Below are 18652 nucleotides of genomic sequence, written 5' to 3'. Positions count from 1 at the left end.
TTCAAGCTGCAGTTCATTTGAAAAAAAAAAACCAACCTCTATTTGAATTAATTCAATTTTTATCAATAACTGCTAAATCAAATTTAGGATAAAGTATATGTTTGGTGATTATGCTAATCTCACCACACTGCTACATCGAAGTTATCCAAGTAAATGAAAGGTAATCTGTAACTTGCAGAAAAACCAATTTTGTTAACAATCTCATCTTCTGGGGCGTTGCTAATTTTAAAGATTTTCTTTCTATTTATTTTGCTCATATACTCTGTATATAAAGTCACCAAAAACTAACAGAGACTGTCTTTCACGAGTCAAAGAACAGCATACAGTCTCCAATAATGAACGTGTAATTATCACAATCTCACCAACACTCATCCAAACCAAGCGTAGTTAAAGCAAGTTTATTTTTTACTTTGTGCTCACATGGAGAAGTAAACACGACGAAAAAAGATGATCCAGCTCCTTTTATCAAGGGAGCACCTGTCTAGTTTTTGAACCCCACTCTAGCATTCTGCTATACACTTCTCTGGATAAAGCTGTACCAAATTTACAGTTTCTCTCCAGCAAGCTTCTTGCAGAATCAGGACCTCAAAAATATCAAACCATTTGAGTTATTGCGTAGTACCACTGCTTTTTGAAAATAAATGCAAGTTCTTACTAGTTGCCACAATTGTGTTGCATTCACATGATTACCAGCAGCCATCATATGTAATGCACCATCTGTGCATATGTGGATTAATACCAATACTTCTGCAAGGAGCTTGAAACTAGCCTAACAGAACAGTTTGTAAATGGTTATTGATATCTTGAGACCACATAACTATGTTTTATGGCAATGTTCCAGAGAACCTGCTGCATACTCTATATACAATCTTCCTGAACGATACTGCAATGATAAAGAACCTTCTAACATTCTTCGCTAAGTCTTTTTTCTTATTAAGATTTTGACTAACACTTCATGAGATTCAATAGATTTGAAGGGCCTGATTTTCTGAAGCCTGTTTTTCAGAAGTTTGCAGTACCACTTTGTACTTTTTTTGTTTTTAAAGAACTTCAACTCATCCTTCAATCTTGCACATGCAGTTTTACAGCTGGAACTAATTATAGACATTATTTACCTACCTACCTGATGGCATGTGCAGGTAGTTCAGGGACTTTTCTTGAATTCAGTAAGATTACTCCCCTACCATCATAAAGGAAAAATGGCCAATTTGACACCGGTATTTTACTTGTGAAAAATGCCTTGATGAATTGCATTTAATCTGAAGAGCTTTCTAATCATGTAAATTCAGAGCAATTCTGTCAAACGAATATGCCTGAATCACACATATTTAGTTTAACTCATACTGAAAAAATGACAGCAATTGCAGCGCTCTGTCATCATCTTAAGAAAGCAATTATAGTAAAATATTACTGTCCCAACTCCACAATGTATCAGGCAATGTCCGAGGGGCTTTTAATAGCAGGATATAGCTCCATCTTACCATTTTAGATGTCCTGTGGTGCGACTGGAGACAATCGTCAATGTCCAAAAGGAAAGAACATTTTTGCTTGATTCAGTTATAAGCAGCAGCAAATAAAGTAGGCATTAAAATATTCTGACTGTACCCATTAAACATGGACAATTTCCAGAACTTCTAGCCTTGAATGAATGTATTGAGTCCAACAAAAGAAAGAAGAGTGTCTTCATTTAGCCCGCACCCGGGGCTAAACAATAGCAGTTTTTTTCTCACCCAATGTCCCTTCCCCAACTGAGGAAGGAATTTGGGAAAAAGAGGGAAACTCATGGGTTAAAATTAAACAGATTTAATAAAATAAAGAAACCAATATAAACACTAACACAAAACACACAAAAATTATACTTAGCTACAGAGTCGCAGCTGGTTGTCCAGGAATACCAATCATCAGCAATGAGGAAAAATAGGAGGCCAGAAGAGAGTAGAGCAAAAACCACCCCCCCTTCCCCAGCAAGCCCTCCGTTTTATAGTGAACTTGATTGTTAATGATATAGAATGCACCTGTGGGCCAGCCTGGGTCAGCTGCCCTGGGTTTAACTGCTAATGGCCCTGATCACTATGGCTGGCCACAAACTGAAACAAAATCCCAATGAAACCAGGACAAAGAGGCAGGTCTGGGTCTGCTAATTCTTGCTTTTATTGACTTGTCAGTTATTACTTTGAAGATACATATTGGACTCACAAATTTCTCTGTGGTACACACAACAGAATGAAACATATTTCAGTAAAGGTGCCAAAAGAAGTGTATTAGTAATGGCTTGCTTTATTTTTATCATTTGTATGTTAGTCTGCTTGGAAACAAAATTAATCAAAGCAGGGCAAATACTCAGTCCCCTAGCTTATTTATTTATAGAACAAACATTCATGGTATATTATCGTACTTCTTCACTTTGTATACAGTTTCCACCTTCTCTGTGGTTAGGGTCCCCAATGAGTTTTTATTGATAACAAGACTGAGTCTTATCCCTTCTACTGGTCTAAAACATCAGCAATATTCAGAATTACTCCATTTATTCCCCAGTTTATAATGTCATTCATTAAAAAAGCAACTTTTGCAGACTATATTATGAACTGTTCCATGAGGAACCACACCAATAAAGCCTGCCTTCATATCCAAAATGGCTACATCACTCCCCAGTCACAAAAATACCTCCAGCTTGCCATCTTGCAAGACTTGCTAACTTGTAATGATCCCAGTTCCTGCCACATCCACTAGCTCTTCTCCACCCTTTCCCCTTCTTGTGAGCATCAGAACCATTTGCTGTTGTGGTGAGGTCCAGACCATCCCTGCATACAGCCAACCACAGTAACCAATAGCTCCTGAGCTTCTCTTACTGACTTTACCTCAGCTGGCAACAATAATTTGGGTCTCATCTCTACCTAGCCACTGATTCCCAACAGCTTTTAGGAATTTGTATCTATGAGGTCTTTACCACCCTATCTCAGCAGAATAGTAAAGAGGCAATCACACAAACTGCATTTCCTTGGAAAGGCACGCCAAAGCCAGCACCATTTAAGCCTTGCATGTAGACACCTCTTTTTAGCCTCTGCTTTTGCTACTGTTATTCAAACATGTGTTATGCCTCAGTCATGTCAGTGGCTCTCCAGTAGAGGAAGACACTGTTCATTTTACATAGAAGTGGTAAAACAAATGAGCAGGCAATCATTCAGCTTTCAAAGGATGTTGTTGCCTTTGTTCTTCTGCATTCAGTCCCTCAACTGCCCTGAATGAAATCAGAACACGAAAAATGTGGGGTGTTTTGAAAGTACAAATAAAAGTATCCACCACAAATGTTTGTACTTAACTTCAGAAGAAAATTAAAAATATTTTTTGCCTGAAAATCCATATATATGGCCAGTGAACAATAATATGTAATCCAAACACATTTCCATCAAGAAAAATCCTACTGGAAGAGTGTGATGGAACAGTTCAATTCTAAATATTCAGTGTGTTTTGAATCTTTACAAGAAGATTCAATTCCAATGGGCTTCCGTCTCCACCACAGACTCATACTGCAAAACAGTAGTTGAAGAATGTTTTATTGTACTTGCCTACATTACTTATTAACCATTCTCGTGTGATCAGTTTGATGACAGATTTAAAGAGTCATTTGGGATTTATTTTCTAACACCTCTTTCAAAAGCATACACACGGGGGTACACATAGACACGTACATACGCCAATTGATTAACACGATCTGTATTTAGTTTCTGTAACAGCGTTTAACAAGCCACTTACTGTTTCCCTGCCTTATGTGTATCATTCACTACTCTACTTTTTTCCTTTTTTTTAAAAATCTTTCAAGCATTTTAAAAACTCTAGGAACAAAGTGGATAGCTCTTATACAAAAGATCTTTAGCTGAAAAAAAGGTTGTGGCTTCAGAGTTACTTCACTTTGTAGCAGCTGAAGATCTGCCTCAGAATTTATACAGCAAACATACCAATCTTCAAGCACTATTATGAAGAGCTTTGTAACTTCTTAAGTCAGAGTAATTGGTGTGAGAAAAAAGCAGCCGACAGAATAGAAAGAAACTGAGGAGAGAAAAAGAACCCTGAGCAATAAATTACCTGTAACATCATTTCTTCAGTTTCATCCCCCACAAACTCTCCAGTGGAAAACAGAGGGAGAACTAGTGACGCTTCATTTATTATCTACAGGTAGCACCCCAAAATTATAATTTCTTTAGGACAGTAGTTCAAAGTTAAGACAGCCACAGGTCCACACTGACTCAGTTGCACGACAGACTTCCCAGCAAGGCAAATGCGGAAGCTACAGATGGATAGTTGCACTACCTGGTATGTGCTGTGCAGTGAGATATGGGCTCCTTAGTTAAGAAACCTACGCATAACTGAAACAAACAGCCTCTGGAGGTAGACCTGTACTGAAAATCTGTAGCAGAAAAAAACTATGTAGATTTTTAAGAGCTTTGAATTGGGTGAAAGACTCATAATAGGTAACACACACCTTTTGAAACAAGTTAAGAGGTTTATAGAAGAGTAAATTACTTAAAAAAAATCAATTCACGATTGCCTTTAAATTTCATCTGTTACTGCCTGCTGGAGACCATTCTCTAAACTGAACAAATCTTTCTCAATTATTTATTACAAAGAGTATTGGCTATGAAATCTACACCTTATTCAGTGCTTGAGTAATTTACACACTGAATTTCTCCTGTTATTCAGGAGCTTATTCAGTGCTTGAATTTCTCCTGTTACAATACAGTCAGCCCATGATTCATTTACTATTAGGGGCAAAGCCTGATCCTCAGGCTTGGCTGTTATCTTTTGTAACTTGTGAATGTCTAACCAAAACCTCTGAAGATCAACAAGAGAGTAAATATGCTTCTGCAATAGCTATTGCAGGATGAACAGTTCTTTATAGTGAGATTCCTAGTATTGCTTCTGTTTGTAATCTTTGCAAATATTTAACTCCCATCCAATCAGGCACAAATTCTGAGCAGTGAGACACCCTGACTCACGGCATCTATAATGCAGATAAGTCTCTATCTTTCTTGTTTGTTTATCTTGTTAGCATATAGGGACAGGGAGCATCTCTTGCAATATTTGTACAGAGACTCTGAACTCTACTGTAATACTGAACACTAACAGTTTTAATGTGGGTCTGTTGCTCCTTTCAAGCAAATATGGAAATTAAAGGAACACCCAAAGCTCTATCTCAGCCACACTAATCCTGTGAAAGCAGTGACTCACCTAGTAATGGCTTTCCATAAATTAGGCAGCTAAAAATGGGTAGGAAGCGTGAAACCATTAACACTTCCTGTAGTGTAAATTCTCTCACCGCATGTGAAGAAAATCCATGGCAGTAAAAATAAGAGATGAAGGTGTCAGCACCCATCATGTTTAGATATGCTGTTAATAATTCAAATCTTCCTCCTTTGGAGCGTATGGTTTTAGAATGAATCATTCTCTATTTCCTTTTTGAAATTAAAACTGAGGGTTTGTTGCTCACTGATTCCATATGTTTTCTTCCCTGCTATTAAAAGAGAAGAAATTAATATGGCTAATTAATAGCATGCGTTGCCAGCATCATCTCATAGTAGCACCCTGCTGTAGCAACGTGTTCTGTGTTATCATCTTCCAAACGTCAGCACTGCAATGGAAATGATTGGTGGCAAAATTGTCAATATACGAAAGAAAAGCCATACATAGCTTTGAGAAACAGAAAGAGATGGAAGAGAAGGAGACAGTGCACTTTTGTATACATGAATGGTCTCTGGGAGTAGCACTCCCTTCTACTTCACAGAGCAGGTCGGTTGCTCTGGGCCTGGCAGGAACAGCATGTGCCAAAACTGCACCACTGTGATTACTGCTTTGTAGAACTGGAACATGATAAAATAGAGGTAAAAAACTGAAATTTCAGGACTTGGTTGCTGAACTAAGATGGGTGGTTAAAAAAAAAAAAAAAGCCTTTGTTCAACATCCTGGTTTATTGCTTTTGAAGGAATTTGCTAATTATGAGGTGCCAGGCTACTAGCCCTTATATATACACATCTGTATAGGCCCAGAATGTAACTGGTAAGCAGCAATTGCTGTGGAGTTTGGTTAAGCTCCACAACTGCAAATATCTATTTTAGATATTACAAGCAAAAGATACAACTGTGGTGCCAGACATAACATAAAGTACACAATTTTATCATGACACAGAAAGGACTGTAACAGACCCATCTGGTAACAACACCTCTCTCATACGGTCACAGGCAAGACACTGCACTTCTAAATACACTCCAGTATTGATCAGCTCGCCATCAGATCATCAATACGGAGGTGTCCCATATATGCAAACTTTTCTTGCCTCCAGTCACTATACACATCTATTGCCTTTTTCAAAATAAACTTCTGGAGACAGAAACACAAGAGAGGAAGGTTGTTTCTTAAGAACTGTGAAACAGCAAATGAGAAACTGACCCAAGGCAGAGGGCAAGAGGGCATTGCTAAGAAGGGCAGGCAACAAATTTTGGGTTTTCACTCCATGTAGACATCACTGTCAATCCAGGAAACAACCAGCAGGTTTGTGGAGAAACAACTGCTCAAACATATAGAGAAATAAACCAGAGGGGCAAACAGCAACACCCACAGATTGTTCTGGGTGGTTGAGTATCTCTCAGTAGATCTAACAGTTACTTTGTAATTAATGCAGGTGAACCTCCTGGTGCATGTAAAGCGCTGGCACAAGTCCCCTGGGACTTCTGCTTTGTGGTGGGACTGGAGGAAGGACGGGTGACTAAATGGGAGAAGTGAGGTGCTCTGCCACAGAAACCCAGCATAGCTTTGGACAAAGTCACCTGATCCCAGCTTCTTGAGAGGCATTTCAAACACCTGATTCCCACTGATGTGTATGCCACTGAGAGCGAGATCTTTGAGGATCTGTCTTTGTGCCTTAGCTGTAGTTCTCTGTTTCTATTCTGTATGATTATGAAACATCAAACACTGCAGCAATGAAGAAGGCACATAGATACCTATAGCAGTACAGATGATGTTTGTTAACAATAACTTGAACAAAAGTTTCTCGAGTTCTTCATCCATTAATATTTCCTAGCTCACCAGAAGGGTTTCTGCCTTTTTTTTTTCTTTGATAAATTTTTGACCCTAGCAGGACCTAATCAGACTATTAAAGTGACTTGAAGAGTTACTACAATTACATCAGTCTTGCGTCAGTCTGAGAGGGTCTGGTTGCACTACAGGATGCATTAGGCTGTAGTCACCAGCACAGAGCACTGCAATAGAGCAGAAATTCAGGACTGCAACTCCAAGGTTACATCAACACAGCATAAGTGGAGGCTGTGCCAGGCATGAGGAAAGAAATCCCTATTCCTGCTAATAGCTCTTTAGCTACAACATATAATCTCACGTACTTAGCTAGCCATCTAACTATCCTTTATCTCCAACAAAAAAAAACACTCTTTCCTATTTCTCTTTTATGTTTGAACCTACTATTTTCTCCAGGTATTTTTTTTTACTTTGTCATAATCCATTAACTTCAAGTGCTTTGATCTTTCCATAGGTAATTTATTTCTTCTCTTCAAAGATATTTTCTAGTGAGAAGATATTTTCCCCAGTCCCTAGCTTCTGTTCCCTTCACATGCCACAGCATGACCACTTCTTTTCCTCTTCTTTTTTTTTTTTTTTTTTTTTTTTTTTTAATTTATTAACACCTAAGAAATAAAATTTCAAATTAGAAGTGAGCCAGGGCAAGTTTATTCGTGACGGGACAAGATGTGGCCTCTGATGAAAAATCTAAAAAACAGCCATTGTGTACACACTGCTGGAGCAAAGTCACTCCACAAAAGGTTTTGCGAGGCAGAGTAGTTACAGGAGAGCAAAGATAGTAAAAGGTAGTCAGAGTTAGTCATAGATCAAAGGTGAGGAAAGAAGCAAAAAAGAAAAAGCAAGGCAGAAGTGGTTATGTTTTACCCCAGTAACCCACTTTATGTGAGCCTCACTGGACCACAATATCTTTCCTTCTACCAGCATCCTGCTATTACAACCTGTTGCTCCTCTATTTCACTCACCACTTAACTGGTACTTATCATCCTATGTATCACCAGACACCAGGCACACTTGCAGGGGTTACAAAGAACCATGAATAGCCGAAGCCACCACCCTGAGACCACCTTCTCAGCCAAACACTGAGTAAGGGTTGTTGCAGGCTGTTTTATGTCCTAGTACTTTGAGAGAAGAAACATTCAGGAAGAGGACAGAAGTCTTAACTTCTTTTAAAATGTCGATTTCTGGAGCATTGTGATGGAGACACAATCCCGCACTAACTCAATTCTATGAGACAAATTTGGAGGACAGCAGCAAAGGGAAGACATTCATTAAAGCTCTGGGACAATCACAAGCACGTAAGAGAACTAAATAAATCATTTTTATTCACTTATGCTACTCAATTTAAACCAGGATGTTCTATCTTCTCTCTTAATTCCCATTAACAGTTGCTAATTTTGAAGGAAAAAATAATCCATAAAATATATACAATGGCTATATTTGTCTTAGTTTTCCAACAAGATTTTAATTCTTCTTTGGTTCATTTGTCAATGTTTATATGGTGTCAATCTGTGTAGTGCTGAGCTTGCCAGTATCACTGTCTTTAAGACACAGAGGGGTATTTTGATTGTGTTTAGCCTATCAAAACGATTATCCTAATTAAAATTCACTGTTCCCCCACTTAAAAAAAGCTCCGCCTTGCAGACAGGTGTTTCTAGAGGGAAATCTCTCACCCCCATCTTCGAGGAGTTTTCAACCTTATGCATTCACTTGAACTTCCAAATCACCACCTGCTTGTCTGATCCATGTTGTTCCTCTGCTCTGGTGTACCACATGTGAGACACCCAGGGCTTACGGGCCATTTACGCATTTCTCTTGATTTCAGCCAATTGTATATGGCTAATACAGGACTATTGCTATATTCGAAGAATCAGTTTGCTTTACTTACATGTATATTACAGACTACGGACAAGAAGGAATGAGAAAGACGCTGGATGCATCTTCTTCTACCTAGTATGGCATTATACAGTCCACAAGCTTTGGCTTGTACGAACAGGGCTAGTTCCTGTGCCGTCAATAGCCACACACTGTCCTTCTATGCAATGTATTCTCTATTTCTCTGATGCTATAGACATATGACTTAAAATAGTTGTTACTGTTTTGTTGCCATTAAACTTGCTATAAAGGATACCTCCACATAGAGAAGATAAGCACCAACAACACGTCCTGTGTAAAGCAAAGTACTACTGGGAAGAAACGAGTACTCTTCAAAGCCAGATTGACTGAACTGGGAACAACAGCCACCTCAGTGGACTGGAAATGAGGCCCCAAAATTGAGAGGCTGAATTCCAACATTTTAATTTGTCAAACAATTTCTCCATTTTAGATAGTCTGAAAAATAAACAAAACAAATTGCCTAACCCAAAGCAACCCAGCTAATGCACACACGTGCAAAAAATACCAACCTCTCAGGATTTTATTTCTAAATACAGAACAAAACACTGAGTTGTCAAATAGAATAGGGTTGGCATCACAATGCTCATATGCAGAATAGCTCTTGCACAGCATCATGGAAACATCTAAACTGGGCATTCTCTATACACATCTGCACAAAGTATCTGTCATTAAAAACATGAGCAATTTGAAAAAAATCTGCATGCTCCTAGGCAGAGGTGTTTGTTCCTGTGCTGAATATCTCACCTAGAAATCTCACACTTCTCATGCAGTATTAATATCTTCTCTCATAATCTTTGTAAGGTCAACTTACTTGTCTTTTTGATCTCTGAGTTAAGCATCCTGAGGATTTATCTGAATATGCCCAAGAGCAAGTTCTATATAAAATCTATGTTGTACTTGGAAATACAAAATACACTACATTCTGGAAAAGTAAAAGTTTCTTGAGAAGAACCCTATTTTGGTTATGGCAGTAACTATAAGGAATTCCCAGTTCCAAACACGCCCCATTACTTGGGCAGAGATCTAGTAATTAAAGCTAACTAAGCAAAGTCCTTGAGTCTTTTTCTTTTCTTTTTTTTTTTTAAGGGAAAGGAGAGCCTACTACAGTATCTTCCCTTTGTTCCACTTGAAGATGGGAGGACAGAGACAGCACTAATCTCCTTTTCTGTGCAATAGGAAGGCGGTGTGATGTCTAATGTAGCAGTGGGTTGTATATCCCAGTCTATCCTTGTGTCCTCTTCATTCAGTCTCTCTATAGTTATAGTAAAAAGGAAGCAGAAGCAATCTATTCTATCCCAAAGACATGTGATCCTTGATTCAGCCCTGCTATAGGGCTCACTGACAGACATGGCTTAGCAGTAGAAGCAATGGTATTGCCCAGGTAATAGTTCTTGCATGAATACTACATAGGGAGTTTTATCATGTTGCTTCATTTTTGGCAGGGCAGCAATCCTGCTTCCCTTCACTGCACCCCCAGTGTACGTATTCAGTACAAAGCCAGTGAGCCTTTGTCCAAAAAGCTCTTTAACTGGAAACAGGGAAAGGATGGATTAGCATGACCACCTCTCTACCTCTGCATGTACATAGCAAGAATACCTAGAGTTCTACCAGCTAATTAAGAGAGTTTTGGAGAGAGAAAGCTTTGCTTAAAATTTCAAGTCTCCATTACAAGACAGTATTGGGCTGTTTGGTCTGTTCAGAGGTCACACCACCTCTCAAGTGCTTAGTATTTTTGCAAATGCTGAGGCATCCATGATGCTGCCATTTGAGATGTGAGATTAAAGTAAAAGAAGCCTTCTCCATCCTGACAATTCTCATTTTTCTGTACTGCTCCTGAGAGAAGGATTTACAAGGTTGGAGCTTGACGAAACAGAAAATGCGAAGCCTTTTCTGAAATTCAAAAGTTCTATTTGGTGTAAGAAAGGGTCAAGGCCCTCACCTTAATTCCTCACATATTCTAAATTAATTTTCTTTTGACCTCAGCCTACCACCAGTCTTTTCTGTTAGGAAAGAATGAAGCCAAGTTTGCCTAATTTATTCTCTCAAAGAGACAGCCAAGAAGAATAAACACAGATTATTCTACTTCGACCAAATTAAAGGAAATTGTAGCTCAGAGCAGAGGGACTCCCTTTGTTTATTTGACAACACAAGCGGATTACTGCAATCCTGTCTCTTGTCACCACTGACAGACTATTTGGTATGTTTCTGCTGTTAGAGCCCTGAAACGCATGCTACCATCCCAGTACAGATTTGAAGGAAGGCCATTTCCATGGGAAGTTAGGCTAGGAGCCCTCTGTCACTTGGAGCTGTAGTTGATGCTTGCTAGTTGGTGAATTTATAATCAATCTGTAATCAAGCCACCTCCGAAGGGAAAAGTCTCAAATACAGGCGGACAAGTCACATTCCCCACTGGGAAGTTGCAGGGGAAGGCAGATTTCGAGATAGACCATCTGCAGGTTAACAAGGGACCACAGTGAAAACAACAGAAAACTGCATTCAGTGTATGAGTCACTGCTTAAGACACCTGGCTGCCCGAGACTGTTATGTGACTGTGCTGTCAAGAGACTGAATGTTGGCTCGGTGCAGCAAGCTGCAAGTGTAAACACCTATATTTATCTCTTCTTCCCTATACGCTCACCAAGTTGCTATCCCCTGTCTATTACTCACAATACTTGCCAACCACCCTTCAAATAAGAGGAGTTTCTCATTTTTTATCCTAAATCCCAGATGACAAATTTTTTTAAAGATATTAAGAAATCTTTATCAAGTACCTTCCTTTGCAATTTACATCCATAGTCCCACAAGCAACCTACACAATCAGTTTCAAAGCAAAACAAAGATTATAGAAATAAACATAAGCCTTTGAGAAAAATCCTTTCAACTGGAGTTTTGCAAATGGTTGCATATATCCAAACACTGAAGCACAACTACTCTGGTCCAGGTTGGGGAAAGAGCTGCCTTTGCTGTAAACCAGATTCAGTCCTGCAGACAAGCAATGCTAGAACAAACCCAGAGACAAGCACCAACAAAGGTGAAGTTTTAAATTAAATGAGCATTTGGCTAGTCCCCTCTTAAGTTGTTAAATGTTGTACAATATTTGGGAGGCTCACTCAGCAAAGCATGTAACAATTCATTGGGAGTCACCCTCTGAACTACACTTTTTTTTTCTACTTTTTAAAATGTTTTCCTTCAAGTTATGCAATGGTACTGCAGCATGTCAGAGTGAAAGTACATTGGACAGAATGATTTAGCTCTGAGCTGAGCCTGATCTAGAGCCAATAGCCATGTTGCCTCTGAGGATTTTGGATTTAACTTCCTCAACAGCTATGACCTCTTGGACTCCTTTTCCCTTTGCTGGGTAGCACTTAATCTTCTAAGGGACTTCAATACTAGCAACCATTCAGTGCAATCAAACTTAAGGATTCTGGAGTTCTTTTACTTACTACAAGAACTACAGATTCCTCCAAGCCTACAGCAAGCTACTCAGGAATCTTGGTGCCTCTTGTTCACCGACAGCGCACAGGAAGGAGGGTATTTCTGAGAGAGGAACTCTGCTCTTCTCTCTGGGTACGATGCTCCCCTCCCCAAGGTGCAGGCCTCCTCTAGATTCATCCATACACACTGACATGTTATGCTCTTTCCTCTGTCCAAATATAGTGTTTGATTCTGTAATTGCTATGTTTTAGACTAAGTCAAAGTGCCTTCTCTCTGCATGACAAGTTTCACCATCCAGACTGCTCATCCAGGGAGAGGGGGCTCAGGAATGAAAACAGGCTTTATTTCTAAAACTGTACTGGTGAAGGAGATCCTCAGCAAACAGCTATCTGGGAGTCAGTAACACGAAAAATATCAACTTGCATAGTTCGTAACTGGCTTTGCCAGGTGGGAGCTGAACACGAAAAGCACCTGTCAGCTGCGATTTCTGTTAGGAGATCATTCTACTGCTAAAATATTTCAGTCTCTGCACAGAACTTAAAATCAAATCTGCTCATTCTCCCCTAGAGTTAACTGCATAAAACCGATAGTCACAACAAGGGCCATGAACATGCTAATGCAAGGGTCTTTGCTTTAACTTTGCTGCTGTAGCCACGCATCAATTATGAAGATGGAATACAAGAGAACATGTTGCTTCATGTACATGAAGCAATTGAGAACTGACATGAAAAATGTGCAGGTCAGTGTCAACATGCCAAGACACATGCGGCATATTCTGCCTTTCCATTCCCTTCTCCTAGTCTCCCCAAAATGCTCAATGCAAAGAGAAAAGTATCAAAATGTTAAGTGACTTGAAATATTTTAGTATTTATATCATCTAGTAAACAAAGTGGCTGAAAAATGTCACCGTGTGATCTTCATGTATGTGTGGGAGACAGTATCACAGCTGTCAGGGAATGACTGTACAGTTCCTTGCTGGAAAGAAGTAGTCAAACATTTCAGAAGCAGACTTTTATAGCCTGGTGGGATCTCTGCTAAACACTTGGGATATCCAGACTGTCGATTGCTTCCAGGAAGATATCTGCTGATTCATCCTGGCAGTACCCACTCTCAAGCTGCGCTCTCCCTGGATCCCAATCAGCAGAAAGGCTCTCAACCACAGTGCTGACACCAGCTCAGAGAATTCTGCTTTGAAATTCTCGGGTAAGCTGATGGGCTATAAGTCATCATCAAATCTCAGTCAGCTTCTGAAGTGTAGGAAACAACCAGATACCCAAAGCCTTCTGGAAGGACTGTTATGTCACTCAGTGCACTTGTGACAGAAAACAAACAAAGTGATATTTGTACACAACTGTCCCTTGTAAATATGAGTACTTGGCCAGAACCAGTCCTAGCAAATCAGGCCTGCAACATCCACCACTATCACCCTTCACAAGGGATGCAAGGTCATTCTGTCAGAGTTCTGCTTATTGATGCTCAATCGATGCCCATTTAGGAATCTTTGCATGTTTACCAATAGGCAAGTCCAATTATCTTGTAACTGTTTTGTAAGATTTGATCCCACTCAGGATGTTCAGCAGCACAAAGTGCCATGCCAACCAGTTTAGCTGCTCAGTGACAACATAAACTGCTCTGTGCCTTTCAGGGTTAGATGACAACTTTGTTTTGGCTGCTATCAATTAAAGCTCTTTGTTTCTTTGCTTCCCCTCCCCTTTCCCCGTCTGAATTGTCACCATGGATGACAGCTGTTGGATGCAGCTATTCCCTCTGTGCACACACTGGAAGTGGGTGCTACTGGAGACACAAAGGAAATAAAAGGGGGAACCATTCTCTATCAGAGCTATCAGCAAACCTAGCTGGAGTTCAGGAAGCCTTCCCACAGATCAACCTAAAGCGGTGACGGAGAAGATTTTTGCCTCCTTTTTCAGTGTTGTTCAGGATCACTGAGACCAATAAGAAATGTCTGGTCTCAGAATTCCCCTCATAACGTACAAAACACTATCCCATGTGATAGGCTGTGCCAACAGCTGGGGGATAACAGCAGATCACGTTTATCCTTTCAAGCAGCAGTGCCCTTTGCCTTACTGCAGCACGCTGTAATTAAAGCCCTGAGTAGGACCAGATTCACTAGCATGATAAAGAGGAGCTATTTTTGTATGTGAATTCAAATGAACAAATGTAACTTCTAACCATTAACCTCCTGAAGTAGATAACAAGTGGGTTTAGGAATAATTAATGATTTTCATAGTTTCTAGGAAAGCTTTACCAGGACCCATATATTTCTAAAATGCTGGCACATTGCGGGACTCAGGACCTCAGTATCTAAAGGGGCAAACAGTGCATTACAACACGCCCCCCACCTCCCAGAGCCAGCACCCTGGCGTTTCTGTGGGTGCAGAGAAGATGCTGAGAAGCCTATGGAGTCAATTCCCAAGTCCCTTCCTTCACAGATCCACACTTGCTCATATATAGGCAACCATGTTTCAGTAGAGCCAAGTACTTTGGATGCATTGCTCACTTGGAAGGTTCAGAGATTAATTCCAGCAAGAACTACAGTCCACAAGGCTCAATGGGACACCTCACTCCTCACCTCTTCTCCAGACGTGCATGAAATCTAGATGGAGGAAGGAGATCTGGAGAGGCAGGGAAGATGCTAGGCTAAGGATCTGTCCTGCTTCTGACAGCCCAAAACCAAGAGGTACCTGCTACCAGCCCATGCTCTCTAAGGAGCCCATGCTCTCTAAGGAGCACTCTCTGCCAAGTGTGCCCATGAAGCTCCTGTACGGCTCCACAGACGAAGGATCCACCTCCACAGCCATGCCCTGAAGCAACACAGTCCTTTGTGCTAATTCAACAGCCACCATCTTGCTGGATTCAGCACACCACTCCTTGGTAACCTTGCCTATGACCAGCAATTCCTATCTCTTCCGGTCTGCTGCATGTGACAGTGAGATTTGCTTCTCCTCTGTTACAGATCTGGACACCCTAACTTTGTAATAAAACCGTATGTGCTTATTTCATGTGCAGTCTGCACTACTGAGACAGCATTTACAGGGGAAAAGAACAATAGCTTTTTCCAAACTACCAAGCTATTGCACGACATGGTGTAGAGAGGTGGGAGCAGACACCAAGCCAGAGAAGACTGCACTGAATATGAAAGATGAGAAAGCTCGCTTGCAGGGAACCTGGGTTTTGTTCTCTGTAGGAGGAATATGAACTTTTCCATTCAAGCCAAATTTAATAATGCATTCCAGTGACCAACTTTTTTTTAAAAAAAAAAAATTCCCACATTTCCTCCCTTCCTGAATACCATGTTTTCCCCTTCTATCACAGGTATTTCTGTGGCACCCACTACCAACAGGTTGAAGATTTAAGTGCTACCAAGTTACCATGGATGAAAAGTCAAAATCTTGAATGTTTGGGAAACAGCCAAATGTTAGTTTAACTAACTTCAACATATTCAATTTTGACTGACCTTTTCAAACAGAATCACAGAAGTGCTGAGGTTGGAAGGGACATATGGAGATCATTTAGTCCAACTCCTGCTCAAAGCAAGGCCCACTAGATCAGGTTGCTCAGGACAGTGTCCAGTCAGATTTTTTTAATATCTTCAAAAACAGTTTGCAAAACATTTCTCCTGAACATGTGCACTACAGTTAAGAAGTTATTTAAAACCAAGTTTTGCGACTTCATTTCAAAGAATGCAAAGAAGTCTTTTAATAATTTTGTAACATAACACATTTTCCCACATACAGAATGGAAAATAAGAAAAACCTTTTCCCTACAATGACTGCATTTTTAACACTGTTCGATTTTTCAATTTCATTTTCCAAATAAAATTTTAAAAGTTCAATATATAATTTCCATCTGGATCTGGTGTGAGCATCTTAAAAGAAAATCAGCATCTATCCAGTACTAAGCACTAACAACAGTTCGGTACAACACTTATCACTGTGTATTTCCTCTCTTCAACTCTTGTAGACCACATAAGGAGTTTTGTAAACTCTGTGAACCCTTCCTTTCCTACTTAGACTCCATCATAAGTACACTATTCAATGAAGGACACATCACAGCCTCTGGTGTATTCCCACCACCCATCAGTTCTGTTTCTGTCTCCAGCTTCTTGCAAAGACTGTCTCAATTCTGCAAGGTATTCACATGTTTCATAATAATAAAAACTCCAGTGAAGTTCACAGCACTGACTCCTCACAAGCACAAACTGTCAGCTATTTGGTGCTTCCAAAACACAAGCAAACTACAGCTCTGATGTATAAATATGCAGTGACAGCAGTTGATTCCAATACATTTACAGGTTTACATTTAGAGAGCACTGCAACAGATGAGAATGTACTTTAGAAAAATAAAAGAAAAACAATTCTTGAAACAATGTGGGTTTGATCTTTTAAAAGGTCATCATAGGAGAATCTCTATTTTCTAGAAAAGTTCTCTTTTGACCCTGTGATACTGAGTCCAGCAGGTATAAGCTATCACCTGATAAATTAAATTTCTTTCTCATTTATTCTGAAATAGAAATACTTTTATTTTTCTGCACATTTCTCATTAAATTTTGCATCTGAAGAGATCAAGGAACTTGATCAGGTAATTCAGATCATTTGGTCAGGAACTTCCATTCTAATTATTTTACCCAGCACAGAAGCCACAACATAATTGCAACTGACAAAACACTTACTTGCAAATGGACAGACAGATCTATTTCAATGAGTTACTACTTTACACAGAGAAACATAAGGTTGTCATCACTGAGCAGCTGAAAAAAAACACCTTGCAATCATTTGGTGGTTGTTCAGTGGATAATGGAGAAGAGTTTAGAGGGCTCTAGTACAGACATCAGGGAAAAAGGAATTGCATCATTAAAAAACACCAGCCTAGTTAATTGCTGGTAATGACTACGAATGGTGACAGTAGAGAGTACTGAATGACGCAGGTGAGAGGATGTTCTCTGTCTAAGCCGTAATTGCCTAAAATGAGCAGTTCAGTCAATTTTAACTTATTTGGGACAGTCGGTACTGCCCCTTCCATGGCACCATAAACACTTGGCTAAAGCTGTCAGTGAGAACCTTCCTACAATGATGTCCTGCATCCTACAAATGGTGGCAGAAGGGCAGCGGAAGGAAGGGGAGAAAGGGTTAATGCATTGCTCTCCTTTCTTCAGCCATGCCTGTTCACCCCAGGAGCATTCTGTACATACATGTGCATGCAAACATAGGTTTGCCTGGTGCTCTACAACCTAATTATCAATTTTTCAGGAAGACCTTAATTATGTAAATAGCATCTAAAAGGGGGAAATGCTCTTTTGTCAGATGGATTCAGCTTCCACTACAGCCACTTTAAGAGTCCTGTAAGTCACTCCACAGCTGGAACTATCTATGCAAAATGCCTGGAAGCCAACAGGAACAAGTTATAGCCGATGCGTAGCAGAATGAATGAGCACTACATCACAAGGAAAGGGACCACCGAACTAAACATATTTGGGTTCGATCTACCTCATATTAGCCTGTTTTGAAGAACATTTATCATGACACATATTCACTTTGTCTGTACTTGTCACATATAATTCCCAGTTGCTCCCATTCTGGGATTATGTTCTTCGCTGAGGGCCTCAAGACACCATTCAGTTTGATCTCTACACTTTCAAACACTCATCACCCAAATATCTAGAAGATTTATGACCTACTTGGGCCACCCTTATTTCAAATGGCAAGTGAGCGTAATCAGGAATAACACTCAACGTGAGCTGGAAGCATTAATTTCTTATTCAATACATGAAGAAGATCCCTGTCTGCATGATGCTACAAAAGAGGAAGTCAAGGGAAGCAAGCAATGAACAAAACACACACATCCCTCTGCTGATGTCTCAAAGCAGCAGACTAAACAACAGCTCCTATTCCTAACGCCCTTACTTCAAGGCCCTTATTCAGAGCTGTGAGACTTAGAACCAGCAAACAAGGGTCAGACTAGAACCATGCTGAGAATGGTGTCCTTTCCGCTCCTCAACATCCCCTTCTCATGTACAGAGCCTTGCTCCACTGAGTACAGCCTGGTTATTTTCAGTACAAGCTCCGTTACATCCCTTAAATGAGAAGAACCACCCACTCCTTCATAGCTATGCTTGTGTGAACCAATACTACAAGACCCTCAAACCATTGGTCCCTCTGGCTGACTGTAGAGGAGGGAAAAATGTCAGAAAACATCAAGACTGAATCTAGCTTCTCTGGGTCTG

General features: G+C 40.0%; 1 protein-coding gene across 1 annotated transcript in view; it reads right to left on the bottom strand.

Annotated features, from left to right (window-relative positions):
• Positions 1 to 15275, bottom strand: part of LOC137666520 (vesicle-associated membrane protein 2-like) — a 37399-nt gene extending 22124 nt beyond the window's left edge. The window contains exon 1 of the mRNA XM_068406599.1: positions 15121 to 15275. Within this exon, the coding sequence (XP_068262700.1) occupies positions 15121 to 15275 (155 nt within the window). The remainder of the gene's footprint in view (positions 1 to 15120) is intronic.
• Between the last annotated feature and the right edge of the window lie 3377 nt (positions 15276 to 18652).

The sequence above is a fragment of the Nyctibius grandis genome, chromosome 8 (assembly GCF_013368605.1).
Source record: "Nyctibius grandis isolate bNycGra1 chromosome 8, bNycGra1.pri, whole genome shotgun sequence".
Lineage (NCBI taxonomy): Eukaryota > Metazoa > Chordata > Aves > Nyctibiiformes > Nyctibiidae > Nyctibius > Nyctibius grandis.
The sequence above is the reverse complement of the archived record's forward strand: the minus strand, read 5'-3'. Positions and strand labels throughout refer to the sequence as shown.